The sequence below is a fragment of the Drosophila bipectinata genome, chromosome XR, assembly GCF_030179905.1.
Source record: "Drosophila bipectinata strain 14024-0381.07 chromosome XR, DbipHiC1v2, whole genome shotgun sequence".
Taxonomy (NCBI): Eukaryota; Metazoa; Arthropoda; class Insecta; order Diptera; family Drosophilidae; genus Drosophila; species Drosophila bipectinata.
In genome coordinates this window covers 1,088,226-1,109,339 of record NC_091735.1, presented here as the reverse complement: position 1 = coordinate 1,109,339, position 21,114 = coordinate 1,088,226, and the positions used below count along the sequence as shown (strand labels likewise).

The following is a 21,114-nucleotide window of genomic DNA, read 5'->3' as shown; positions in this document are numbered from 1 at the left end:
TAAAATATTTTAAAAAAATTCCCAAGTCCCATCTTCAAAAATACCAAAAATGGTATTTTTACCAAATACCATTTCCGATCTGCAAGGGCATAATAATTTATTCTTAAACCTATATTTATGAGATATTAGTTAAAAAGACAATCTATTTTTATAAAACAGCTCAAAAAAGAAGACGAGACGGGCGACATTACACGTGATTGGAAATTTGCAGCTATGGTCGTCGATCGATTGTGTCTTATAATTTTTACATTATTTACCATTATAGCGACCCTAGCAGTACTATTTTCAGCACCACATTTCATTGTAAGTACCTTAAAACCATTGAAAAATATTCTAATTCTAATTCTTTCTCTTTGCAGTTTCCATAATCAAATAAATTTAATTCAATGATTTATTATTCGCAGTTTTTTTAAAGATGTAATATATTATTTTTTTTATTGTATACATTTAAATTAACTTTAAATAAAAGTTATGTAAAATTAAATAATCAATCAATCTTTTATTATGTATGTTTAACGGCATTAACCGTTTTTGAAAGCAAGAACAAGAAAATAACTAATAATAAAACATACAAATTACCTAAAACGATGCCACTTATGCACTGTTATGTTAGATTTCAAGGCATCGCACAGTGCTCGATTTGGTCTTGCTAGCGGCATTTAATTAATAAATCTTACACTAAAATATAACTTATTAATTAAATGTGGTGCCTCGACGCTAATACGGCTAGTAGCTACTGGGGAGTCGGGTGGTCACCTCGACTTTCTTACTTCTTATGAAGTTTACGATGGGAGGTACGAGCTACGATGCTATGGCCCTTGAGGCATAATAACCAATTTGTCAAGTAATAAATATTAAAAGCAGAGCCGGAGTTCGTTTTAGCTATCTTCGTTTCATTGAATAAGAATCGAAACTGAAAACTTAAGAACTAACAAAAGATCATGCATAACCGGATACCCGAGGAAAACCGCTGACGATGCACAATTTGCAAAAGTCATGGGATCGCTGTCCACCACTGAGACAAAGCCACGGCCCAGAATGACGCAATATGCTGGCTCAGCATATGGGAGTGGACCTTACATGAGCGATATAGAAAATTTAATAATGATTAATAATAAAATGATTAACATTAATAAATGATTGATAATAAAATGATTAATATTAGTAAAGAGAATATGAATTGGCCTGCTCAGCCTAAGCTGGGTGTTGGTTGTTAACTACTTCCCCCTTAAAGCAGTCGCCGGCCTCGGTGACAGCAAATTCGTTGATGAACTTTTGTAATTGGTATACCTCTCGTTTTCGCCTGCAGTGTTGTTGGAGCTGCACAGTGTAAGGCTGACGGCACAGTATTAGGCTGATTCCCCTTCTCGGGGAATCCTTCAGCCGACACGTCATCTCTAAGCTCCAGCATCAGTCGCAGGTTAAATAAGTCTTTCTTGTTTTTAAATAAGTCTAGATTTTTAGGGTGTAACAAATATTTCAACGCGGTTTTTTTTTCTATTCGACCAGATAAACCATTTTAAGTATGCTTGCTCAACAACAACATGGTCCTGATCATGGCTGATCCTAGTATTAAAGACGACGCTATTTTACTCACGTTAAGAAAAAAGCTATTGCTGTCAGGGCAATTAAACATGGTTGGTCTTAAGAAACGGGTTAATCGAACACATAGATAAGCTCGCTTGATGCCTCTCTTAAGATGCACGGTTGTAATGGTAATAGTTGATTGTTGACTGTTGTGAATGGTAATAGTCTTAGCAGGAACAATTGAAATTGGTAAGTATGCTCCGCCACAGGAGTATGCTCTGATCTTCCGCATTGAACAATTCGAGAGGATTTTACTATTGGAGTCCATTCGGGATCGAGACTGTTCCGAACTTTTGATCTGGCGGTTTTATCAACGGTTCGAAAAATTTATCCCAAGTCGCGTCCTTAAATTAGATACTTTCACTAAGCAATGGTCAATTTGCATCAGCTAACCAGTTATTCCATTTAAGTCCGTCTCTTGTGTCTATATTGACGGTTACCATTTGTTTTAAGATAAAGAACATATGGTTTCAGAGGTTTTCATAATTTGACCATATCTTTGCCATGTTTGCTATTTCGTGCAGATATGTTTGCAGTTTTTACTCTATCAACAGCAGTGAAAACCAACTCTTCGGTCCCCATTTGTGCTAATTGAATTGGAATTATGGAATTGTAATTGTTAAGTTCGTTAGAAGAAAATAAATTAATGCCATCATCAGGTACTTTACTGTATCAAACAACTTTTTGTTTATACAGTTTATTTTTGTTTACACAGGAGCTCTATATCTGCAATTATTATGAAAGCCTCAGATAAATAATTAGGTCGCCTCTTTGGCGCCTTATTTCTAAGAGCTCAAAACACTAAAAGTTGTTTCATAGGCTATTTCCTATAGATCACCATAAGGAAAATTTGACGAAGCCTTTTAGGCATTAAATTAAACCTGTTTAGGTGAGGGACCGTTGTGCCGCTCAGCTGTGCATAAGAGCGCATCCGCGCTGAAGGCGCAGCATCGCTGAAGAGCGCACCCGCGCTGAAGAGCTCATTCGCACTCGCCCCTCTGTGCACTCTCTCTCGCTCGTTGGTTGTCGTCGATCGTCATTTTATTGTGCTAAATAAGTCAATCTCTTGTAAGCAGTGGAGTTAAGCTGAAGGCGTTTTTTTGAATTTACCCCGAAGACGCCCCCGTCTTCTTATTTCATCCGTTATTATTTCATATTTCTGTAATTTTTGCGGCAGCAACGACCCCTTACAACATTTTGGTCCTTCGAACCGGATATATTTTTGGATATTTACTACTAGCAGTTCTCGGCATTGTTCCGCCAAAAAATAAGTACGAAATTTTTCCTTCTCCGTCTCTCTGTCGGTCTTCAGCAGTAGTCCGAACATTAAATTTCGTTCACACTGCTGCAAGATTTGTTTTTTTTTCCTACCGTGTCAAATCCAAGTCCGAGTTTTCCGACACAACGGCAGCTTGAGATTTTCTACAAAGTTTTTCATCCGTCTCCGTTTTGTGTGCTTCCCCATATTCGTCGACGTTTTTGGCCTCTCCGTTATCCATTCGCTTGCCAACGGTCAAGGCATTTGGGCATCCATATACATACATACCCACAAACATATATTTTTTTTCGGTGCAATTAATCCGCAAAGAGAAAAAGAAAAAAAATATCCGCAAGTGAACAGTGAAATTGTGTGTTAACAAAAAAGGGCATAATTAATATTGGCCAGCCGGTGTGAATTAGTTCCGGAAATTTCCAAATTCACCGAACAGTCCGCCGCTGTCGTAATATTTTTTTCCTTCCCCCGTTTTTTACACCACATAACTTTTCTGTTCCACCAGTTATACAGTCCACTTATCAACGCTCCACTGTGCCAACATATGCCCCACATGCCCTTACATAATTCCGTACTTGCATGCATGTCTATATATTTCCAAATATTTTCTGCCTCCGATTTCAGGAAATATATAACCGACAAAATTTAATATATACAGTCTATACAGTTACATATACAGTCCACTTATCAACGTTCCACTGTGCCAACATATGCCCCACTTGCCCTTACATATATCCGTACTTGCATGCAATTTATCCAACCCGTAAATACAGGCCACTTATGGCTTTTATAAACAATATTTTCAATCTCTGCATTTGCTTTCGGCTTTGTCTTTGGTTCTGAGGTCCAATCTCGGTTCCCCATAAACAAATCAAAATCAAAAGTAAACATCAGCTTCCCTCCGAAGCCCAATCAATTACGCCTTTTGCGTTTCAAGTACCCACCAAATTGCATCGATCAGCTTAATCGAATTTCACAATAAGATGCACATTTTCATCTTAAGCCTCTAATCTAAACACAACTGATGGCCGAGGTTCTTTGGATCAGATTTAGAATTAAGAAGCCAGTCCTTTTTTGACCGAGACCGCGAACGGTTGACAAAATATATTTAAGAAAAATCAAAAGTGTCTTGTAATAATTACGTTTAATAAATGAAGGTTTAACACCAAGTTGTACAATTAAAAAATAAAATTTACATTTTTTTAATTCACCGAACTACAAACAATTTTACTGGCGCCCAACTCGTGAGGCCGCGTCACATAAAGCTCCAAAAAAATTTTTTAATGAAAAATAAGTTAAACATAAACGGAACTCCCGAGGTCAACAACTCAACATTTTAAGTGGAAAAATTAAAACATCCACCAAACGACACTACCAAGTGACAGTGATCGTTAACAACAAAGTAAATGGAAATTAATTAATGAAATAATCCATAAAGAGTGAATTAAAACAAAGGTGGACCGAAATTTTAAACCAAACAATTACAAGAACACAAAATTAATAAATCAACGCAAAAAAAGACAAACAAGAACAACAAAAACAAATAAAACGACAACGCCAAAAAGAAAAACCAAGGAAGGAAGACAGGACATTCTCTATCCATTAATCAACTGTATCCAGGAAGGAAGATCAACCACCAAGCACACAGAAGGAAGACTCCAACGGGACAATATCGTGAGGAATTAATTTAAAATAATAAAAAAATAAAGATTATAAATTAAAATCAGTGAATTTGAGAAAAATAATATAAGATTTACATATTGCAAAAAGTAAGATTTAACAAATATTATTAAGAATAAATCTGGAAGATTTGATAAAAAGCTTTGGTGAATTAAATTTAACAATGGCAACCGGAGGTTCAGCACCAAATTTTTCTGCAGGCAGTGTAGCCACAGCCGGCGGTTTAACAGTGGAATTGATAAACAGATTAATAAACGCTCAATTGAATGAAGTTAGCAGGAAAGTAGAATGTTTAGAAGGAAGGCTAGCCACAGATGCTTAAACTGTGGAAGATTATAAAACACAAACAATTGACCCAGCTATAAAATGCGATACAACACTTGAAGTGGTAAAATCCTTACCAAATTTCACAGGAGAACCAACACAGTATGTAGGTTGGAGGGAAGCTGTAGAAACTGTAATGAGTCTCTATAAAATTGAAAGTGAACAATATGTTATTGCCTTAACAATTTTACGAAATAAAATTATGGGAGCTGCCCATGATGCTCTTACCAATCATGGCACAGTTTTAAACTTTAAAGCAATCTTATCCCGACTTTATATATAGTGACAAACGACCAATACATTTTTTCGAGTCAGAACTAAGTATCCTCAGGCAAAGACGAATGACAATTACTGAGTACTATAACGAAGTCAATAAAAAAATGACCTTACTAATAAACAAAACTATAATGACATACGGAAAGGACAGTGTAATTACCAAAGAAACAAACAATTCAATAAGGAGAAATGCTATACGAGTATTTATATCCGGACTTAATGGATTTATTTCAGAAACTCTTTTCTCATTAAATCCACCAGATTTGCCCAATGCTTTGGCAAAGGTCCAAGAATTAGAATCAAACAACTTCCGTGCTCAATTCGCAAATAGGTTTAATGGATTTAAAAATGAAAGTAAATATCGGGGAAACAACTTACGATTTGATCAAATACGACAAAATAATAATACCACTAAAATGGGAAATAATTTTAATCATAACCAAAATTACAATTGGGCACAAAAGCGAAATTTTTGGCAAAATAATAATCAAAAGCAACAAGATATCGAGCCAATGGATGTTGATCCACCGATTCAACTCCAGAATAAACCTAATAACAATCGGCAGCCGAGTCAAAATTGGCAGGCAAATAGTAACCAAGGAAGATATAATAATTGGCAGGCAAACGATAATCAAGGTAGATATAATAATAATTATTATCAAAATAAAAATCGTTCAAATTTCTATAGCACAAATCAAAATAGAGAGCAAACTCAAGCTCAACAAGAAAGGAAAACTAACTTCGGGCGGAGCCGAAGTTTATATACCCTTGCAGTTAAAACCGGATATATATCGCAAACATCGGATATAGTTGGCCGATCCTTATGGGAATAGGAATATATAATCCAATTTTTTACAATACAAAATCTAAAAAAAGTCCCAAACTTCTATCTTCAAATATACGAAAGTTGATATTTCTACCAAATACCATTTCCGATCGTTCAGTTATATGGCAGCTATAGGATATAGTCGGCCGATCCTAGTGAAATTTGGTAGGTCGGATCAACTGACCAAATATATAATCTGTACCAAGTTCCACCTTTCTATCTTTAAAAACACGAAAGTTGGGTCATTTCCGATCGTTCAGTTATATGGCAGATATTTGGCGTGTCGTATTATTTTTCCAAAAATAGCTCGCACCTAAAATTTGAACTCTCTAACTTTAAAAGCACCAAAGTTATACCATTTCCGATCAATCAGTTATATGGCAGCTATAGGATATAGTCGGCCGATCCGGGCCGTTCCGACTTATATACTGCGTGCAAAGGAAAGAAGGGTGTGTGCAAAGTTTCAAGACGATAGCTTTAAAACTGAGAGACTAGTTTGCGTAGAAACAGACAGACGGACAGACAGACGGACAGACAGACGGACAGACAGACGGACAGACAGACGGACAGACGGACATGCTCATATCAACTCGGGAGGTGATCCTGATCAAGAATATATATACTTTATAGGGTCGGAGATGTCTCCTTCACTGCGTTGCACACTTTTGACCAAAATTATAATACCCTCTGCAAGGGTATAAAAATGGGAATCAGATGGAACAGAAAGTCAGCCAGCTAATAAAGTAACCAGATTAAATAATATCAATGAAGACCATTTTTAAGACCAGACCAGATAATGGGAAACAGGAGAAGTTAAAATATTATGATAATGAGGAGAAAAATTAAATATGTTTAATTGAAGAAAATAATATTCTTCCGTTAAAAGAATTTATTATAAAAAAGTATTTTGATGATAATGGTAGCGAAAACACAGATTCATTATTCATTATTTGTTGAAAATAGTGAGAAAAGCTTGGGAATTAAAAATCCCGAGAACGCCGAAGTAGAAATATTCGTCAACAAAAATACAAATATCTTGGGGACTAAAAATCCCGAGAACGCCGACGTAGAAATATCCGTCAAAAAAAAAATACAAATATCTTGGGAACTAAAAATCCTGAGAACGCCGACGTGGAAATATCCGTCAATAAATATAAAAACATCTTGGGAATTAAAAATTCTGAGAACGCCGACGTAGAAATATCCGTCTGCAAAAATATACATATCTTGGGAATTAAAAATCCTGAGAACGCCGACGTAGATATATCCGTCAATAAAAATACAAATATCTTGGGAATTAAGAATCCTGAGAGTGCCGACGAAGTAAATACCGTCAAAAATCAAATAAATAATATAGGTACCGACCAATTAGGCGGATTGAGGGAAAAGATAGTTACTATATTGAAAAGGAGCATCCAAAGATAAATATGCAAATTCCTTTTAGAACAGACATAAAGGGGGAAATAAATCTTATCCACGATAGGCCAATATACGGGAAGCAATATCCGTATGCTCTATCTGTCAACGACTTCGTGAATAGCGAAATCAAAAGAATGTTATCAGAAAAAATAATAAGGCCTAGAAGAAGCCCTTACAATTCACCACTTCTGGTAGTCCCAAAGAAAGGAGAGAATCAAGACGGAAGCCGTAAATTAAGACTCGTCATTGATTATAAAAAATTAAATGAAAGTAATTCTATCAAATTTGGGAAAAGCAAGATATTTTTCAACTATAGATTTAGAGTCAGGATTTCATCAGATACTAATGAAAGAATCTGATGTCGAAAAAACAGCTTTTTCAATAAATAATGGAAAATACGAATTTTTAAGAATGCCATTCGGATTAACAAATGCACCAAGAATCTTTCAGAGAGCAATGGACGATATTCTAAGAGAACAAATAGGGAAAACATGTCATGTCTATATGGACGACATTATAATATTCTCAAACTCAATTGAACAACACTATACAGATCTAAACAAAATTATAAATATATTATTGAGGGCAAATATGAAAATCTCTTTAGAAAAATCTAAGTTTTTCAAACGCGAAACCCGTTTTCTAGGATTCATAGTATCCTATAACGTCATCAAGACAGACCCAGAGAAAATTGAAACCATTAGAAAATATCCGCTTCCAGAAAATATTCGGGATCTAAGAAGTTTCCTAGGTTTCACGGGCTATTCTAAAAAATTTGTTTCAAACTATGCCTACATAGCCAAACCTCTAACAAAATATCTTGGAGGTCATAATGGCAAAATCTCAAAAAGAATGTCAACAAAAATGTTAATTCAGCTGGATGAACCAGCAATTAAAGCTTTTAACGAGCTGAAAGAAAATCTCATTGCTCAAGTAGAACTAGTTCAACCGGACTATAATAAAAAAATTACCTTGACCACCGACGCTTCAGACGTCGCAATTGGTGCAGTTTTATCTCAAGAAGGAAAACCAATTTCTTTTATTTCAAAAACCTTGTCTAAACCAGAACAAGCTTATGCGACTAATAAAAAGGAACTTTTAGCAATAGTATGGGCTCTTAAAAATCTAAGAAATTACTTATACGGAGTTATTGGAATTGAAATTCAAACTGACCATCAAACTTTATCTTACACAATTTCGGATAAAAATCCCAATGTAGATATGAAAGGATGGTATTCATTCATAGAAAGTTTTACACCGAACATATAAGCCCGGTACAACAAATGTAGTTGCAGACGCTTTATCTCAAATTCAGATAAATAATATTACTAACAGCGATATAGAACAAACAGACCAGTCAGACTCACATCAGAACACACAGCATTCAGCTGAAAGTAGTTTTGAAAATGTAATACAAGAGACCCGTAAACCGTTAAATCAATTTAAACAACAACTGTTATTAACAACGGGGAGGTATACATTACATGAGTCACTGAAAATCTTTAACAGGACACGACATTTAATTGAATATGACACACCAGAAAATTTATTAACTATGTTAAGAGAGTATCTTCCACCTAACATTACGGTAGGAATTCATTGTACCTTAGAGGACTTATTTCAAATTCAATAACCATTAAAAAATAATTTCACAAACACATTCCTTTTTACAAGAATCTTTCTACAAGACGTGGAAAACGAGGAAGATAAAGCTATAATAATAGAACAAACACACAGCCGTGCTCATAGGGGGCTAGAAGAGAATTACAAACAGATCAGTAAATAATATTATTGGCCAAACTGTTTTAAAAAATTAAAAGAATATATTAAAAATTGTGTGATTTGTAACGAAAATAAATATAACAGGCACCCGATAAAAATTCCAATTGGGGAAACCCCAATTCCAAGTAAAGAAGGAAACATTTGCTTTCGGCTTTGTCTTTGGCTCTGAGGCCCGATCTTGGTTCCCCATAAACAAATCAAAATCAAAAGTAAACATCAGCTTCCCTCCGAAGCCCAATCAATTACGCCTTTTGCTTTTCAAGTTCCCACCAAATTGCATCGATCAGCTTAATCGAATTTCACAACAAGATGCACATTTTCATCTTAAGCCTCTAATCTAAACACAACTGATGGCCGAGGTTCTTTGGATCAGATTTAGAATTAAGAAGCCAGTCCTTTTTTGACCGAGACCGCGAACGGTTGACAAAAAATACTTAAGAAAAATCAAAAGTGTCTTGTAATAATTACGTTTAATAAATGAAGGTTTAACACCAAGTTGTATAATTAAAAAATAAAATTTAAATTTTTTTAATTCACCGAACTAAAAAAAATTTAACTTGCATGTCCATATATTTCCTTATAGTATTTTCTGCCTCCAATTTCAGGATACATATATCCCAAAAAAATTTAAAAAAAAATGTATTAAATTTTCTAAAACCAACAATTATAAACCAACATTTCACTACAAATCGGTGAATGTGTCGCTTAATTCTCAACCCAGCCGACGTAGTAGCCGTGTTGTGTTTTTTTTGGTGCTGTTTTTTTTCTTTTGGGGTACGTAAAGGGTGCCGACGGCATAACCGGCATAAAAAAAAGGAAATCAATTAATTATAAATTTATATATTTATATTTATATCCGCCACAATTTATTTAATTATTATTTTCCATTCGAGCGAAGGGCCAGTTTTTTTTATTCACCTTCCCGGCCACTCAATACAGGGTGCGCCATCTAGACAGGACCATCTAATGAAATGTTGAATAACTCTTCCATTTTTTAGCCCATTTTGAAAAATAAACAAGATTCATTTAGGGTATAGAATGCCATTTATTGACAATTCACTCAGAAAACAATATCCGCGGTTTCAATTCCACCTTTCCGGCTTTGTGATAATTAACCTCAATTGATTAAAGATTAAGATTTTCAACTCCACCCTTCTGGCTCCATAATAATTAAATCCACAAATTAGCCAAATAGTAATTATTATTAATTATTTATTTTTTTGTGTTAAATACAAACCAAGGTCAAGTCCACCTTTCCGATATCTACGTACGAACCACACTATACACTATATATCTATATCTATATCTAAACACTACACACTATATCTATACAAATACGAATTTTCCGGTACTTGTCCAAGAACTCCGGAATTTCCGGAACTCTGCTTCTACTCCGCATCAGGCAACATCCGCCTACAATCTCCACCAACCTCGTCTCTTTTTGGGTTTTTTTTTGTTCCTGAAGTTTTTTTTCCACATTCGAATTGTGCCACACACGACTTTCCTTTCGACATCGGCGCCACTAGTTCCCACTTGCTCCCACTTCCACTTCTCATATTATTGCGACCGGCCACCACTTCGTACGAGGCACCTGTTGCGCAAGTTAGTCGACAAGCAATGACCAGCTTTTGGACTCTGAGAATGCCCACGGGAGACGACAAAAAGCCGCGTCCGATCCCAACCATCCGTTTGGACAGATCTCAATCCGCATCTCCGCGGACGCCTCTGTTGAAGCCTAAGGCGACTCGTGCCATTTCAAGGGCAAAGAGTGACGAATCCGTCAATACAATCCCCGGTCCTTCACAGAGGCAGACTCGCACCATTGCGAAAATGGCTCAAAGGGCGGTCGAAGTGGCGTTGAAAAAGTTCATCGCCACAACAGATCGAATTAGCCATTTAGAGGCTAACATAAACACTCCGGCGCCAGAGAAACGGAAATAGGCTCCCAACACATGTGCGAAGTCCATCGGGACCAAATTCGGGCACTGTGGGAGAAGGTGGAGAAAAGCCGTGTCCGACGACAATGCGGCCGCCTCGACAGTGCTGGAAGCGAAGTACAGCTACTGTTACTCCGTCTTTTCGAGGTATATTGCCCAGCTTCGGAAGAAAATTGCTTTCCAATCCACTCAGGCTTCCGTCAATGTAAACACGCCCGCGTCTACAGGCTGCCGGTTACCTCCGGTGGATACCGAAGTCTTCGCGGGTGATTATCTTCGGGGGCCCACCTTCAGAGACTTTTTTACGGTCATTTACATCCAAAACTCGCGGCTCACCCCGGTAGAGAAGTTGTTCCACTTACTGTCCAAAACAAGTGTTGACGCCTACGCCATTGTCTCTAAGGCTCCGCTTACCCATGAGGGATTTTCCGCAGCGTGGCAAAGCCTCACAGACCGCTTTGAGAACCGGCGGCTATTGGACAACAGCCAGTTGAAGATCCTTTTCTACATCCAGGCTATTTCTCAAGAGTCCGGGGTCGCGTTGAAGGAGCTGTAAGCCACCATTTAGTCTGACAGCCCTAGAAATGTCCTCCATCAATGTTGAAGCTTGGGACTGTCTCCTGGTATTTATGATTTCCTCAAAGGAAATACATACATAATAAGGCCGAAATATCAACATGGAAGGAGTAATATAACTTCCTGACAGAGCGCCATCGCACGCTGGAGGCCATCGACGACGTCAGGCCTAGGGGCTCCGGGCAATTTCCTGCCCCTGTTTGGAGGCTCAATTTATACGAGACTCGAGTGGTTCCGGGCCAAAGAGGCTGCGATCTCTGTTCAAGGAAGAACCACTTCATTCGCTTATGTCTGCGTTTCCTAGAGATGGACGTAAATGGGCGCTCTGACTATATTAAGAGGAAGCAGTTATATTTAAACTGTTTTACCCGAGGGCACCAGCAGCGAGTCTGCACGAGTGCCCATACCTGCTTCACATGTCACAGCCGACACCACACCCTCCTGCACCGCGGCAATCCGTTCGCCACATCTCCAAGTCCGCCTACGCCAGCAAGGGCTCGGCCCACACAGGCTGCCAGAAGCACAAACGGCTCAGAGGATCAGTCGAATGTGCAGGTGTGTTTTGCTTCCGGGTCAGGAGCCGTCCTACTGGGCACGGCCCTTCTCAACGTGTGCCATTTGGGGTGCAGCTTCCAGGCACGAGCACTGATAGACTCAGGGTTCGAAGCGACCTTCATAACGGAACGACTGTTCAACCTTGTCAAGCTTCCCTTCAAAACGATTCAAGCCCAAATTTCCGGCCTTAATCAGACCATTTCCGCGCAGTCTACTAAATTGTGCAGCGTGTCCGTTTTTTCCACACGAGTTGCCCGCAGCCTTGGTAACTCACTAGATCGGCTCCTCACCAAATTCTGGGTGGTGGAAGATGTGCCCACACAGATCAGTTCGGAATCGGATTCAGTTTGCGAGCCCAATTTTGTCCAGACGACGAGAAGAGACGAGTGTGGCAAGTACGTTGTGACGCTCCCTTTACGTGACCCCGAGCAGAAGTGTTCCGAGCTAGCGGCAAATTTGGGTAGATCCCAAGCATACTCCGATCCAACGTATTTTGTTTCGCAATCCCGATGGGAATATCCGCGATTACGAGTTGAAAACGGTCTCCTTCGGTATAAATTGTGCCCCGTTCCTGGCGATCCGTGTCCTGCAACAGCTCGCTGACGACGAAGAGTCGAAGTATCCGCAGGCAAGCCAAATTATCCGGCTTTTTATATACGTTTATGACGTTCTCGCGGGGGCAGACTCCAAAACTGAAGCCCAAGCTGCGATTCGGGAAAAGAAAGGGGCCCTAGCGTTGGCAGGGTTCCCACTTAGGAAATGAACGTCGAATAGCAAGGCAATCCTGGCCGACATTCCGAGCGACCACCTCCTTCGTGCTGATTTCCTCGACAACGATGCAGAGAGCACTGCCAAGACACTCGGCGTGCGGGGGAAAGCGTCGACTGATGAGTTTTTTTTTGTCCCAACAGAATTGACGTCTTCTCCCAATTTCATTCCTCCGGGAGCTCCCCACAGGCGTCAAGAGCTTCAAGACCTTGTTCTACAAGTCCACCGCCACGCGGAAATACACCTTTGAGGCTACTGGCTGGCTACTCTACTGGCGAAGATCGAGGCGTGCCTGAATTGCGGCCGCTCGCACCAATGCTGATCTGTCGGCTCTTACACACGGGCACTTTCTTGTGGAAGGCCCACTTCTTGCCACGGTTCAACCCGAGATGAAGGGGGATACCACGTCCATTATTAGCCGCTGGCAACACCTGAAGGCTCTTCAACAGCATTTTCGGCTGCGATGGAAGGAAGAGTACCTCAAGGAGCTCCATAAGAGGAATAAGTGGCGAGCCCCTACGAGGGATCTCCCCGTTGGGGATATGGTGGTCATCAAGGAGGACAATCTTCCGTCCAATGAGTAGCGATTAGGCAGGGTTGACCCGGTGTATCCAGGATCCGATGGCCATGTCCGCGTGATCGACATCTGCACCGCGCGAGGGCTTATCAAGCGGCCCGTTGCTAAGGTCGTGGCTCTTCCGTTGAAAGTGTCCGCCACAATAATTAAGCATTTCTTCCGCTCCAATGTTCCTGTCCATTGCACTGTCTCGTAGCTCTGCCTGTAGTTCCATACAATAATTCACACCGATTCTGATAACGTTATTTGTTCCTTCATCATATTGCCGCCAGTCATAGTCAATTTTCAGTCACTGGAGAGCAGATGTACTCGAGGTATTCAATCCTACCGTTGCCGAGTCTGCAAAGGAATCCATCCATTGAAGAAGTGTTTGCGCTTCCTACGCCTTAGTGCCGAGAAGCGGCTCCGGGCGGTTCTCGTGAACCGGTATTGCTCGAGCTACCTGGCCCACGAGCACTCCGACGGATCGTTTCGGCGTGGGAACGGCTGTAAGACGTGTGGTCAGGTGATCCTGACACGTCTTTCGTCCTCCGCTTTCCGGCACTCACAAGCCGATCCACGGCCACCGACTACCCGGCGCTCGTCGACAACTCCTCGGCATTATGCCGCCACTGGCCGGCAGTCGTCAAGCGCTCCACGGATTTCGTCCGCCACTCATCGGTTGCAGTCTACCACTTATCCGCCCGCGTCATCCGCGCCTACGCAATTTTCCGCCTCTCTTCGAGGACCCCCGCAGGACGCGGTCGCTGCGCCCACCCTATAGTCTTTGAACCTAACGTATCGTTTTTATCAAAAATTTTTTCCAAAAACCAAACAAATATAAAACCACTGTTATTAAATTAATCTTGTGTCCAATTTCGGGCATAACCAACATAATGGACTGGCATGACCCCCCCAGTTCCATCAAAATTAAGCCGCCTTCTAAAAAGAAGCCCTATTCTAACTTTCAAGATGTCGACTCCAGCGACTCCGAGCCTGGAGAAATGAAACGGAAGTCGGCTAAAAAACCCGTCAGGGAAGACGAACCAACCACTAGCAAAGCAGCAAGAGCGGCATTGAAGGCTAATATTGAAAGTAATTATAATGCTATTCTATCTGATCTTGAAGATGAAGTTTTAGACAACGGCATGGAAGCGGCCGATGATGAAGAGGTACTTATGACTTCTAAGTCCCCCAAGAAGAAGGAAATCAAGCAACCACCAATTTTTATCCCAGATGTCTCTAACATTGCTTCTCTAATTTCCTGCATCGAGGACATCGTTGGCAGAAAGAAGGACTTCTCCTACAAAGCCGCCAGAGATAATCAGGTGAGGATTATGATGCCGGATAAGGAATCGTACTCTGCCCTCAAATCCCAGCTTGATAACGCCGGAAAAAGATATTACACTTTCCAGCCCAAGGAAGATAGAGCCTACAGAATTGTAGTAAAGGGACTCCACCACACCACCGATAAAGACGAGATTAAGGAGTACTTTCGGCGTCAAGGACATGCAGTCCGTGATGCGCACAATGCCATAGGGCACATCACCAGGAATCCACTACCTATATTTTTTCTTAATCTTGAGCCGTCTAGCAGCAACAAAGAGGTCTTAAGCGTGAATAGAATCTGCCACTCTGTGGTTAAGGTGGAACCCCCACGAAAATTCCATGACGTGCCGCAGTGCTCTTGCTGCCAAGGATTTGGTCATAGCCAGCGATACTGTAAATTGCAGCATCGTTGTGTCAAATGTGGTGAGCAACACAGCACAAGCGAGTGTAGGAAAAATTGAAAAGAGGCGGCAAAATGCGTGCACTGCCATGGACCCCATCCTGCCTTCTACAAAGGCTGCCTAGCATATAAGAAAGCCAAGGCCAGCATGGCCCCTAAAGATCCACGTCCAGCTCAACCACGTCGTTTAGCTTTCCCACCCGTTCAACACTATCCAACAGTGGACACCTTATCAAGGAGCTATGCTGACAACAAAGACTAGCGCCATCCTTACTCAGATATGCAACAAGTAGGACTGCATGTAGCCTTCTGGAACGCTAACGGCCTAGTTAATAAAAGGCTAGAAGTGGAGCATTTCATCCACACCCGCTGCATTGACCTTTTGTTAATTTCAGTTAATTTCAGTCACTTCAAACCCACTTTACCCACAAATCATTCCTGACTTTACACGGCTACGATATCATTCATGCTAATCATCCCAGTGGCAGAGGGCACGGAGGAGTGGCAATTATAATCAAATCTAGCATTGACTACAGCGAGATGGCAAGACTCAAAGAAGAATGGATCCAGTGCGCCAAAATCAATGTCTCCACCCCTGGGGAGAAAATCATCATCGGTTCCGCTTGTATTCCTCATAGACAGAGAGTGTCCGATAACCAATTTGATTTACTGCTGAATGACATCGGCGACAAATTCATACTTGCAGGTGATTTCAATGCCAAGCACCCATGGTGGGGCTCGAGGGTGACTAACCCTAAAGGATCTACGCTATTCAGGTGTATTCAGCGTAGAGCCTTCAACTGCCATTCAACCGGAGAGCCTACGTACTGGCCTACTGACCCCCAAAAACGGCCGCACCTACTGGACTTTGCTATATCCCACGGAATTCATCCGGACTCCATTGCCTGCTCGTCAAATGCAGATATCCTTTCTGATCACAACGCGGTGGAGCTCCACATTAATACCCCTGATGAGAAGAGGGTCATCAGTTCCCGGATGATAAGATCACGTACCAACATCGAAACCTACACAGGGTGGCTAAATAACGCCCTAGGCAATACTCAGCCGGACCTCAACACAGGATTTGATATTGACAATGCCGTGGTCAACTTCACTCAGGAGATGCACAATGCTGCCTTAGTTGCAACACCAAGGGCTCCATGCAATAACAAAATCCTTCAAAGGCACCTACATTTGTGGTCTCCAGAGGTAGCTCTACTGCTCAATGAAAAGCGACGGCTTAGAAGGATCTGGTTCCGAACTAGGTATTCCAGCGACAAAACAGCTCTCAATCGTGCGACCAAAAGACTCACGAAGCTGCTCCAGAGATTGCGGACTTGTGCTTTTGAAGAATACCTACGTCAGGTTGAGCCCGGCGACCCCGAGCACAACTTGTGGCAACTGACAAGTCACATCAAGCGTCCAAACTTTGGACTCCAAAAAAAAAGGGTGGCTCAGGTTAGGAAACCCGACGGTGAGTGGTGCCGCTCCGATCAGGAGAGGGCGCACAGTGGCCGATTTTGGTAATTTAGCGTCAGATGTGGAATATCATTAAAAATAATGATAATTTTAAAAAGTTTGAAATTTTTATGGAATGTTAACCCAATAAGAAATAAAAATAAGTAATTTTAATTAGGACAATTTTTTTATTTTTTTTAATTTATTTTTTTTTTTAAGATGCAGTAAATAATAAACTGAATAATACAATTGAAAAAAAAAATATTTAAAAAATAAAATTTTCAGGAATCATAACCCTTTCTTCAATAATGAACGGACCTTTAAAACAGTTAAATAGTTAAATAAAAATAGTAATAGTAATAGTAAATAGTTAAATAGTAAAATAGGAATAGACCTTTCCTAGGTGTCTCTGGACTAAAATTTATGATATTCTAACGAAATGTATTATATATTTATCAACTGCATCTATTTCTAGTGGTGGTGGCCTGGTAACTGTGATTAAGGGTAGCGGTTTCTGGGTGGATTGGTCTGGAATACATTTGGAGGACCAACGAAGCCATTCCCGAGTCCAAGCCCAACGATGAAACCCCCACCGCTGGCCTGAAGTCAGAGCAGGTGGTGTCCGTGAACATCAACAAAAGTATTTCCCGGTGTGTCCGGTTGTGATTAAGGGTAGCGGTCTCTGGGTGGGTTGGTCTGGAATACATTTGGAGGACCCCAAGGAAGCCATTCCCGAGTCCAACCCCAACGATCAAACCACCACCGCTGCACAGTGGCCGATTTGGGTAATTTAGCGTCAGATGTGGAACATCATTAAAAATAATGACAATTTTAAAAAGTTTGAAATTTTTATGGAATGTTAATCCAATAAGAAATAAAATTTAGTAATTTTAATTAAGCAAAATTTTTAATTTTTTTTTTATTTTTAATTTAATTTTTTTTTAAATTTTTTTTTTTTTTAAGATGCAGTTTTACAATATAAACTAGTTTTAATTGTCCTAGTCTGAATCGAAATTTTTTTCTGAGTCAGAATCCGAGTTTTCTTTTTCAGCATTGTAGTCCAGAAGAAAATTTTGGCCTTCAATACCAAAGGAAACTGCCTTGCTGGAGTAATTGGCCGAACTTTTAGAAAAACTTGTAATTAGTGGATCTGATGATACTAATAATAAATGCAAAAGATCCTCCATGGTGTTTTGGCGAGAGTTTTTACGCGTATGGCTCAAGCGGAAACTCTTCTTTGTGGGGTCTGCTTCCCCAAGCCATACTGCTAAAATTGCTTGTTTACTGGCCGACATGGTTGCTGAAATTATCGCTAAATTTAACAGGGGCAGGTTGGGGCAGCTAAACTTGGACAATTTATATACTAGACGAACCATAGTTTACCACAAATATACGCTTTTTGTGACCCGAGGCGACCTACACAAAGTTTTCCTCTACTGAAGTTGAAATTTGTTATAAAAAAGGGTACTACAAACATTGCTGGTTTTAAACATAAATTATGAATGCAATATCTACTCACAGGTCACAAAACATTTTTTTTCGTCTATTACATACCTCAAACTTTGAGAAAATGCTGAAACTGATTTGAAACACACAAAATCAAAAAAAGTGTCGCAAATATAAAAAGTCGTCGATCAAGCCAAATGAAACACCTGAAAATTGTAAAGTACCATATGTTAGCTTTGAGAGCTTACAGCTGATCTAGTTGATCAAGTTTATAGGTTTTGGTATTTTTTTACCGATATTCAATTATTTGACTATCGGTAGGAAACAAAATTGTATTGAATTTTATCGGCCACTGTGGGGCGGACGCATTTGCTGCTCATTTGCAGGACGCCTTCACTCCATTCAATAGATGCTCGGAGGTGGACCAAGCTGTGACTGAGAAGTTCCTGTCTCTACCCTGCACGAATTTCTGTCAATTGGAGCCAGTCTCGGAAGAGGAAGTTCAAAAGGAGGTCGCTGGCCTCAACACCAAAAAATCCCCGGGTGCGGATGCCTTGAAGCACTTGCCATTAAACTTGTCCCCCCATTAGGTATCCATAGGCTTACGAGCATATTCACCGCGTGCTTGGAGATCGGCCACATCCCCTCTGACTGGAAAAAGGCAGAGATCATCCTCATTCCAAAGCCAGGAAAGCCTGAAGCTGATCTTGCCTCATACAGGCCGATAAGCTTATTATCAGTACTATCCAAGTTACTTACGAGAGTATTTCTGCGCAGATTTCAGACTATATTAGACGAGGCTGGCTAGATTCCAGACCATCAATTTGGTTTCAGGCGTTGTCACGCCACCCCGGAGCAATGCCACACGATTGTACAAAATATTCTAAACAGCCTGGAGGAGAAGAAATATTGTTGCGCAGTTTTCCTTGACGCCAATCAGGCATTTGACAGGGTCTGGCATCCAGGACTACTAATGAAAATAAAAAGGAGCGTACCCCATGAGCATTACGCCTTCCTCAATTCATACCTGAATGACAGGTCATTTAGGGTTAGATGTGGAGACGCAAGGTCAGATTATAGGCCCATTAAGGCAGGGTAGTGTCCTTGGTCCAATTCTCTACGCACTATACACAGCAGATATGCCTGTTATAGATGAAGGAGGTTTGCTAGCCGCAACATATGCAGACGACACAGCTTTCCTATCTTCGGCAAGCTTGCCACAGGATGCCTCTGACTGTCTCCAGCGTCAGCTCGATACCCTTGACCCAAGGCTTCAAAGATGGAACATTGCGATTAATCATGATAAGTCCGCCCAAACTACATTTACCTTGAGGAGAGGCGACTGTCCACAGATTAGCATTGGAGGCACTGCCATACCACCTAACTCAACCCCTAAATACTTGGGAATGACGATGGATAGGCGTCTAACATGGATTACAAGAAAACCTGCGGCGGCTTTACTAGTTGATTGGACGAAAGTCAACCCTGAAGCTGAGGGTAAAACTACTAATATATAAGTCATTAGTGAAGCCAGTTTGGACGTATGGTATCCAACTGTGGGGCACAGCGACTCCAAGCAATATAAAAGTCATTCAGCTGGCACAGAATAGAGCTCTCAGGACGCTGTCTGGGGCTCATCCTTACCATGACAATTTGACTATTCATGCTCAACTGGGCATCCCTATAGTCAGCGCTGAAGTTAGAAGTTTCGCCGCTAAATACAAGGATAGACTAACACGACATCCAAACACATGTGCCATTAACTTAACATAAATTAACTTTTAAGATTCATAGCTTGTATTTATCAAACTCCTAATGTCAAGGTTAACTTAAAAAATTTAATTATTGTCCCTAACTGAGGAAAGATTGTAAATAAAACTTTTAAATGGTAAAAAAAAAAGAATTGACTTCCGGCTCGGTTTTCACGAAAATTCACGTCCTCTCCCAAATTGCCAAATTGTTCGATCCAGCAGCTTGGCTCGCTCCTTTCATTGTTCGGGCGAAAATGTTCATGCAAGGCATTTGGCTTCTGGATCTATGGTGGGACGACGCCCTCCCTCAAGATTTCTGTCAGCGATGGGTTGGCTTCCTAAAGAATTACTCGGTGCTCGATCAGATTCGTGTTCCTCGATGGGTCGCGTTCCGACCACACCTAAAGGTCGAACACCACGGGTTCTGCGACGCTTTACAGAAGGCGTACGGCGCAGCAATTTACGTTCGTGTCGAAATCGGGTCCACGGTAATAGTGACCCTGCTGACTGCAAAGACTCGAGTGGCCCCAGTTAAGACGGTTTCGCTCCCTCGACTAGAACTGTGCGGTGCCTTGTTGTTGTCCGAGATGGCCACCGCCGTTCTGCCACAAATGCCAGGGGCCGCGTCTGCCCTATACTGTTGGACCGACTCGACTATTGTCCTCTTGTGGCTGCATAAGCCAGCGTGCCAGTGGACAACGTTCGTGGCCAACCGGGTGACCAAGATCACCCAGTTCACCGACGTGCAGAAATGGGCACATGTCCGCTCCGAGCATAACCCTGCGGATCTCGCTAGCCGGGGCGTAGCTCTCCAAGATCTTGCAGATAACCAGTTGTGGTGGCACGGTCCTGACTGGCTGCAGAGGCCTCGCAGCGACTGGCCCACTCAAGGCTATGATGCCCCCGTGACTGAACTCGAGAAGCGAGCAGTCAAGGTCCATGTCGCGAAAGTACCCCCCGAAGATCTCCTTTAGCGTTTTTTCACACTCGACAAGGCATTACGAGTCCTTGCCTATGTTAATCGCTTCATCCATCGCGCGCGGAAGATTTGACCCTCGTTTGAAGAACACCTGACCGCTAATGAGGTTAAGTCGGCTGAACGTCTTCTAGTTTCCGTCACTCAGCGCAGACACTTCGTCTCTGAGATGGGCTGCTTAAGCGAAAAGCGTCC

General features: G+C 41.1%; 1 protein-coding gene across 1 annotated transcript in view; it reads left to right on the top strand.

The window, feature by feature from the left end:
* Positions 1 to 485, top strand: part of nAChRalpha7 (nicotinic Acetylcholine Receptor alpha7) — a 1,067,155-nt gene extending 1,066,670 nt beyond the window's left edge. The window contains exons 14-15 of the mRNA XM_070283181.1: positions 160 to 303; positions 360 to 485. Coding sequence (XP_070139282.1) covers positions 160 to 303; positions 360 to 368 — 153 coding nt within the window. The 3' untranslated portion in view covers positions 369 to 485. The remainder of the gene's footprint in view (positions 1 to 159; positions 304 to 359) is intronic.
* The last annotated feature ends 20,629 nt before the right edge of the window (positions 486 to 21,114 follow it).